The sequence below is a fragment of the Octopus bimaculoides genome, chromosome 21 (genome assembly GCF_001194135.2).
Source record: "Octopus bimaculoides isolate UCB-OBI-ISO-001 chromosome 21, ASM119413v2, whole genome shotgun sequence".
NCBI classification, from domain to species: Eukaryota; Metazoa; Mollusca; class Cephalopoda; order Octopoda; family Octopodidae; genus Octopus; species Octopus bimaculoides.
This window is the reverse complement of record NC_069001.1, coordinates 38677424-38684775: the sequence shown is the minus strand read 5'-3', so window position 1 is coordinate 38684775 and position 7352 is coordinate 38677424. Positions and strand designations below refer to the sequence as shown.

General features: G+C 38.9%; 1 protein-coding gene across 1 annotated transcript in view; it reads left to right on the top strand.

The window, feature by feature from the left end:
• Window positions 1–7346, top strand: part of LOC106867355 (ras-related protein Rab-14) — a 54101-nt gene extending 46755 nt beyond the window's left edge. The window contains exons 6-11 of the mRNA XM_014912203.2: window positions 1273–1404; window positions 1929–1995; window positions 3221–3308; window positions 3982–4012; window positions 4640–4708; window positions 7113–7346. Of these exons, the coding sequence (XP_014767689.1) occupies window positions 1273–1404; window positions 1929–1995; window positions 3221–3308; window positions 3982–4012; window positions 4640–4708; window positions 7113–7218 (493 nt within the window). The 3' untranslated portion in view covers window positions 7219–7346. The remainder of the gene's footprint in view (window positions 1–1272; window positions 1405–1928; window positions 1996–3220; window positions 3309–3981; window positions 4013–4639; window positions 4709–7112) is intronic.
• Window positions 7347–7352: the final 6 nt, after the last annotated feature.

Sequence of the window (7352 nt, the reverse complement as noted above, 5' to 3'; positions counted from 1 at the left end):
ACACACACACACACACACACACACACACACACACACACACACGACAGTTTTGCTGCATAGTATAGCTTGTACACTTGATAGATCAATATATCAGAATGAACATTGAACAGAGAGAGAGGGAGGGAGGGAGGAAGGATTGTGTTAATGTATATATATATATATATGTGTGTGTGGTTGTATTGGGAAGCTCAGTGCATGTGAAAGGACGTGACTCACCTTCTCACATCTATGGATCAAGCTCAGCCATCTGAAACAGATTCACTTCAAGACATTGAAGGGTGGAAGGAAGGAAGGAAGGAAGGAAGGGGTCTAAGACAATGCTTGGCCAGAGTGGTTACTACCGGGTGCGCAGGGAGTTGAACCAGGGTATAGATTTAGGCTGCAACCCAACAACAGGGACTTTGACTCCTTCTACCCTATTCTATTGACACAGTTACTGTAGAAGACATTCAACCAAAGTGTTGTGCACGGAAATTGAACCTGAAATCATGTAATTTATATTTTGAGATGTGCTTTTTTCATAGATGTGGAGTTACCTCCCTTGCTGGGCATGAGAGAACCTGGATGGAGTGGGGGCATAAATGGTGACCTCTTAAAATGCCTGGGGAGGAGTCTCTGCTGTGCGATTCTCAGGGGTACAACACATCTCAAACATTGATCCACGATGTTCATTGGGGTCTCGCTTCTTCTGCAGATGATAGCAGTCTTTGACACGAATCCGTTCCTTCCATAGTTGAGACTTATTAACCACACAGCCATGCCTGCCCCCCATTTCAGGGAATAAAAGGGGGTCAGAAGTGAGATGAAGATCTGCTTTGTGCCTCTGTAGCCCCTGCCTACCGTCTAACCTCGTCCTTCTCCCTCCCGTGCGGTTTCTGGTTCAGTCCCGCTGCATTGGTACCTTGGCCAAGTTCTTCAACTGAAGCTTTGTCGTTGCAATCGGGTCAACAACACCTGTTTCGCTTTTTGAGTGACTTTATCCATGGTGGTGGTCATTCTGGTCTGGCGATAACTTCCTCCTTCCCTCCGCTTTCAGATGACCTGAAAAGCTCAGGACCCTCTCCTTCGGCCCTTTACTGAAATTATATACATCCACACTTATAACAGTCACCAAGATGTAGTAATGCACACACAGCACCACACACACACACACACACACACACACACACATACATGCACACAGCACACCTCCTCCTCCTGCAATCATTCTATGTGTGTGTGTGTCCCCTTTTTTTTTTTTTTTTGTAATTTAAATTTTTAATTTCACTTCAGAATAATTGAAGTTGCTGGTCAGAAAATCAAACTTCAGATTTGGGACACAGCTGGTCAGGAACGTTTCCGGGCGGTCACTAGAAGTTATTATCGTGGAGCCGCAGGGGCTCTTATGGTCTATGATATCACGAGGTAAGTCTTGAGCAAGTCTCTCTCTCTATTCCTGTCTCCATCTACTGCATGAAATCTTCTCAAACGATTAAAGAGTGGCTTTTATAAATGCCTGGACTGAGAAACCTCAGTAAGTTGTCCCCAGTTTATTACTGATGCTGATTAGATAGCAGAAGTGTAGAGGAATGAATAGACCCTTGTGTATAACTGGTACCAGTTCAATCTCTAAATATCATCATCATCGTTTAACATCCGCTTTCCATATGATTAATAAGATGTGATTGATAAAAGGAGCTTAATGACAGATGATTGATAAAAGCGAAAGAGTTTATTAACAAATGATTGATGAAGGATTTACTTTTATAGGATTGAAAAAAGCCTTTATATAGAAACCAGGGGATTGACGAATATTGAAATGGGTTGGGGGGAGGGGCAAGGAATGGAAACTAATTCTGCGGAGTGGGCATGGCTGGACATGTACTCACGTTTCTCTCCATCCTTCCGTCTGCAAATGTCCTAAAAATGCTGAGTTGGTTCTGTTGCAGGAGAAGTACATACAACCATTTAAGCAGTTGGTTAACGGATGCCAGGAATTTAACAAATCCTAATACGGTAAGTGGTACCAGTCTTTTGCTTTCATTCAATTCTTTTACATCTCCACCATCACCACTGCAAGTTTTTGTGATGGATTGACCTACTAGAAATAGCAACCAAATCTCCCTCAAACCACATTTTACTCTCTCTTATAAAGGATGCTGTTGGTAATTTTGTCCAGGTGTCTACTATTCTTAAGAGTCAAAGAAGGTTGGTCATGGCTGGAATGATCTTTGTCAGTGTGGTTGTTGTATCAGGGTTGGCCTAGGGTTATATACCACCACCTCTTCTCCTGCCCCTCCTCACTCTCTCCTGCAATCTGTCTTCTTCTCTGGAAGCTGTCTGTTGTTGAATGTATGTTGAGCTGGGTGTATATAGTATCATAGACCTGTACTATGTAGTTGGTATAGATAACCCCTAGTTAAACCTATGATCAAAGACACTCCAGCCAGGACCATCCTGTTTTATTATATAGCCATCTGCTTTTCATCTGTCTTTATGCTCTGAGTTCAAATTCCGCCATGGTCGACTTTCTTTGCCTTTCATTCTTTCAGGGTTTATAAATTAAGTACCAGTTGCGTACTGCGGTCGATCTAATCGACTGCCCCCCCCCCCAATTTCAGGCCTTGTGCCTAGAGTAGAAAACAATATAGCCATCTACATCTATGTCTTCTGATTCTCAACCATTTTCCACCTTTGGACTCCTGTTCTTCCGATTTCACTCCAGTTGACCCTCTTAGGCATTTGACATTTAAAAATGTCCCATTAAATTTTTTTAGAATTAAATATTTTTAAGAATTGTGTTGAAAAATATTGTTAAGACATTTTGTGTATTGGTGAAGCAGTCAATTTATTGCTGATTAATTTTAACAAAAATGGCCCAGGGACCATATAAACTTCGGTTGAGAATCGCTGATTTCATATGTTCTTCTGTTGGGATGTAATTTGAGAGGGATTTGGCTACTCTTTCTAGCAGGTTGTGTGACTACATAAAGATTGTCTTATGTTGGTACAAACACAAATTCACATCACAATACTACTCACACACACACACACACACACACACACACACACACACACACACACAACAACACCAACACAAGTTATACTCACAAAAACCCCATTACAGTGCTATTAAACACACCCTCACCCTACACCCAATCTGTTGTGTGGGTGTATATTCCATAAAGTTGCTTGTAGTTGAAATGTAAACTAATTAATCTCCAATATTTGTATTGATTAGGTTATATTTTTGATTGGCAATAAATCAGATTTAGAAGGACAAAGAGATGTTACATATGAAGAAGCTAAACAGTTCGCTGAAGAAAATGGTAAGTTAGTTCCTTCTCTTTAGTCTTGTTGTTCTGCTGCTGCTGTGCAAGTGGAGAGAACTATTGCAGCCTCTCTCTGCCTCTCTCTCTCTCTCTCTCTCTCTCTCTCTTTCTCTCTCTCTCTCTCTCTCTCTCTCTCTCTCTCTGTTCTGTATGTCAAGTTGTCTTCAGTCTTGTGACTGGGTTGATTGGCAGTGAACACTGAAGACAGTGGGGTGAAGGGTTCTTTGAGGTGATGGACGAATAGTGGTTCACAAAGTAATCCCTTACTTGAAAAAACAAGTAAGGGTTGGTGATAGCAAGAGCATCTGGCTGTAAAGCAGTTGGTCCAACCCATGGAATAATAGATGTAAAACAAACGAAGGATCAAACACATTTGTATGGCTGTGGGGTCTGTTCACATGCAGGTGTGTGTGTGTGTGCACATGCACATACATATAGTCACAGCTAAGCATCCATAGATACAGTGTGTGTATATATATGTATAGAGAGAGAGAGGCAATTACATTCATGTGTATATATGTTAATAGATGATCACTACTATGTGTGTGTGTGTGTGTGTATAAATAAAAACTGTGCTCATTAAAATCTGCAGTAATGTACACGATATGTGTACATAATTCACCAGTGATTTGAACCTGTTTCTAATGTTTTCTGACCTCTTCTCTTCCAGGTTTAATGTTCCTAGAATGTAGTGCTAAAACGTAAGTAATCTGTCATTATCATTGATTATCAGTGTTCTTAATTACTGATTGATTCACTGTCACTGTTAATTCATATTGACAGAGACAAGCCTTCTATCAAAAGTACTCTGGTTTATACAGTTGTGTGTATGTATGTATAAATATATATACACACAAACACAACTGTATGCATTGATGTTGAATAATTGTAAATGTTGTCCTCATCTAAATATTACCTCTGTTTACTAAATTATACCCTGAATTTAGTTATAATTAATTGGAAATTGTTTAGCTTTTTATACCTGGTAATTAACATTAAATTTAGTATGGGAAGGCATTTTCTATCATGGTTACTTAGACTATTTATATATGTGTGTGTATATATATACACACACTCATAGTCACCCCATCAGTAAATATTCTTATTTATCTTAAACTTACTGGAAAATAAACTTATCTATTTATTTATCAGGGTAGGCAGTTTATTTTACCCACCCAGACACCTGGTGTGTGTGTGTGTGTGTGTGTACAGCTGATCTTCTCATATTGGCTATAAAAATAAACTTGTGGTTTGGTTTGTAGAAAATTGAATCTAATTATTGTCTATGAAATAACGTTTAACAAAGTAATTAATGTGTGGTATTTCAGTGGAGAAAACGTAGAGGATGCTTTTCTGGACACAGCTAAAAAAATTTACCAAAATATTCAAGATGGAAGGTAGGTGACTGTGAATGAGCTATTAAAGTTAATAGGTGGATGTTGTTGTTTTTGTTACTACTGTTGGAACATAAGTTCATCTAAAACTCCAATCCTTCTAACAATATTTGAAGTTGTATTAACCTTGGTCTATCCCTGAAGAGTATGGAGCATTTTGGCCCCTACCTATTTGGCATCAGGGTTTCAATGCTTATTTATTTCACATCAGATGGCTTGTCCCTGGAACCTTTTGTTTATATTCTATAAACTTTTAATCCTAACTACAATAATTTGTTTATTATGGCTGAATGAAATGTCAAACAGAAAAGGAAATGTTCTCATGATGGATTTCTGTGCATTTTTGACAAAGTAGAACTTATGGGAAATTACAATGTTGGCACCTTGAGCAGGAAAAAAAGGGAGAGGGTGAAACATTAAGATTGCATTAAACCACCCTGATTGCCACAAAAAAATCTTTCTCGCTCTGTGTTTGTAGCATTTAATACACTTTAAGGTTGCTTTCATTCTCTCCCTTTGCATGTTTGTGTCTGTAAAGAGTTATTCCCCCTTAATAAGAAATACAAAATCCAATTCTGGGAGTTGTCTTGGGTCATAATTGGTTCTACTTTGGATGGGAGAATGGTAAAACAAAAAAAAGACATTGGGGGTTAACTGGAGAAATGAAGCAGTTGTCATGTGAACTCTGCCAAAAAAAAAAAAAAGAGAGAAATGTCACAATTATTTCCAGATGAAATACAACTGTTTTGACAACTTTGCTGTTGAGTAATTATGGATTGTTTACCTGATCCATTAATATGGAGGGAGGGTGCAGTGTAGGGAGATATTTCAAGTCAGTCGACTCACTGGATAAAAGGATTTGAAGTCTTTTTAAAAAGTGCAGACATTGAAATAAATTTACTTTTATTAATTGAGTGATTGGAATTGTTTCTGGTTAAAGTGAAGACTGCTGTAGATTTAACTGGAAGGTTTATATACGATACCAGAGGCTTCTGATAGATTCTTCTTCCATATTTGTCACATCACCTCTAGATTTTATCCTGTTGCTGTTATATTTCACAATTCTCTCTCCTCCCTATGTCTGTGTGTTTGGAGATATACGCACACACTCCCAACTCAAAATTCATGATTGTGTAATATATTATCTACTCCCTTGTTCTAGAAATGTAACATTTGACTTTATGAAGAAAGGTTGTTCAGACAATCCCTTAGCATTTTAGGAATAATTTTCATTTTATTACAATTTTCTTTTCTATACTTTTGATACTTTGAATATTTTTTGAGATGTGTGCGTGTGTATATATATATATATATATATATATATATATATATACACACACACACAGGGTGTGGTGAATAAACTGTTGTCTAAATTACACAAAAATGAAAATGACACTGACATCTCATATTTATCAAAATTACATAAAAATATCTTGAAATACTAAATAGTAAATTTATTCAGTGAAATTGCCACTGGCTTCAACCACGGCCTCCAGACTACTTTGGAATCTTCTTGACGGTCTCCTTGTTTGTTTAAGTTGGTCAATGCTACTGTAATCCTTGCCTTCACTTCATCTTTGGTGTTACAAGGAGTTTTATTGATCTCTCGCTCAACTGTGCCCCACACAGAATAATCAAGGGGGTTGCAGTCTGGGGAGTTAGGGGTGATGTGGTTGCAGAAATTGTCTGACAGCCACAACTGGGTCCTCCTGCTTGTGTGGCATGGTGCAGAGTCCAGTTGCCAGGCATAGGGTCTTCTAGCAGCCAGCCTCTTGACCCAGGGCAGCACCACCTCTTCCAGGCACTTGATGTAGGTTTCCGTGTTAAGCCTGAGGCCATGTGGGAAGATGAATGAGGGCATAACGTTGCCATCACTAGTGATCACTCCAAACACCATGATGTTGACTGGATGTTTGATTTTTATCACTCTCGGAACATGTCTTCAGATTGATACCCAAACACTCTGAAATGTTTGTATTGGAGCTTCTGGCACAAATGCCAAGTAGTACAGCATGTTGTTTCTAAATTTCTGGCGGAGTGAATTGTGTCATGACGCTGTTTTTTCACTGACGGTGCCCTACTGACCCTACTATACTGTGAAGTAAACAAAATGAAAAACAAACAATACACATGCGCATGATATATTTAATTTCAAGACTGCAATTCTCAGAAAATATTAATACATTATTGAATCTAGAGTAGATATATTATGAATGTAGGCAACATTTCGAGTTTCCTGCCTGCCTTCAAGGGCAAGTGCCGTGTGTGTGTGTGTAACATTTATGTTCCTGAGTCTTGTTAACTATTTCCCCTGTGATACGAGATGTGAAAATTTATTGTAAATACTTTTTGTTTCTCTGTAATGTTTCTGTTGCTTATTAATGCCATTTCCCGTGTGTCTTTGCAGTCTTGACCTGAATGCTGCCGAGTCCGGAGTACAGCACAAACCGTCAGCTCCCCGTAATGCTCTTAATACAGACCAAGCCCCAAGCAAAGAGGGCTGTGGTTGCTAGCCTTAACAACTAGTGTGCTATCAACGTGGTGTGTAATGACATCAACATAGAAACACTCTTCTACAACTGGACGATGAATGAGAACACTTATTGAGTGTGAGTGAGGGAGAGAGAGAGAGAGAGAGAGAGAGAGA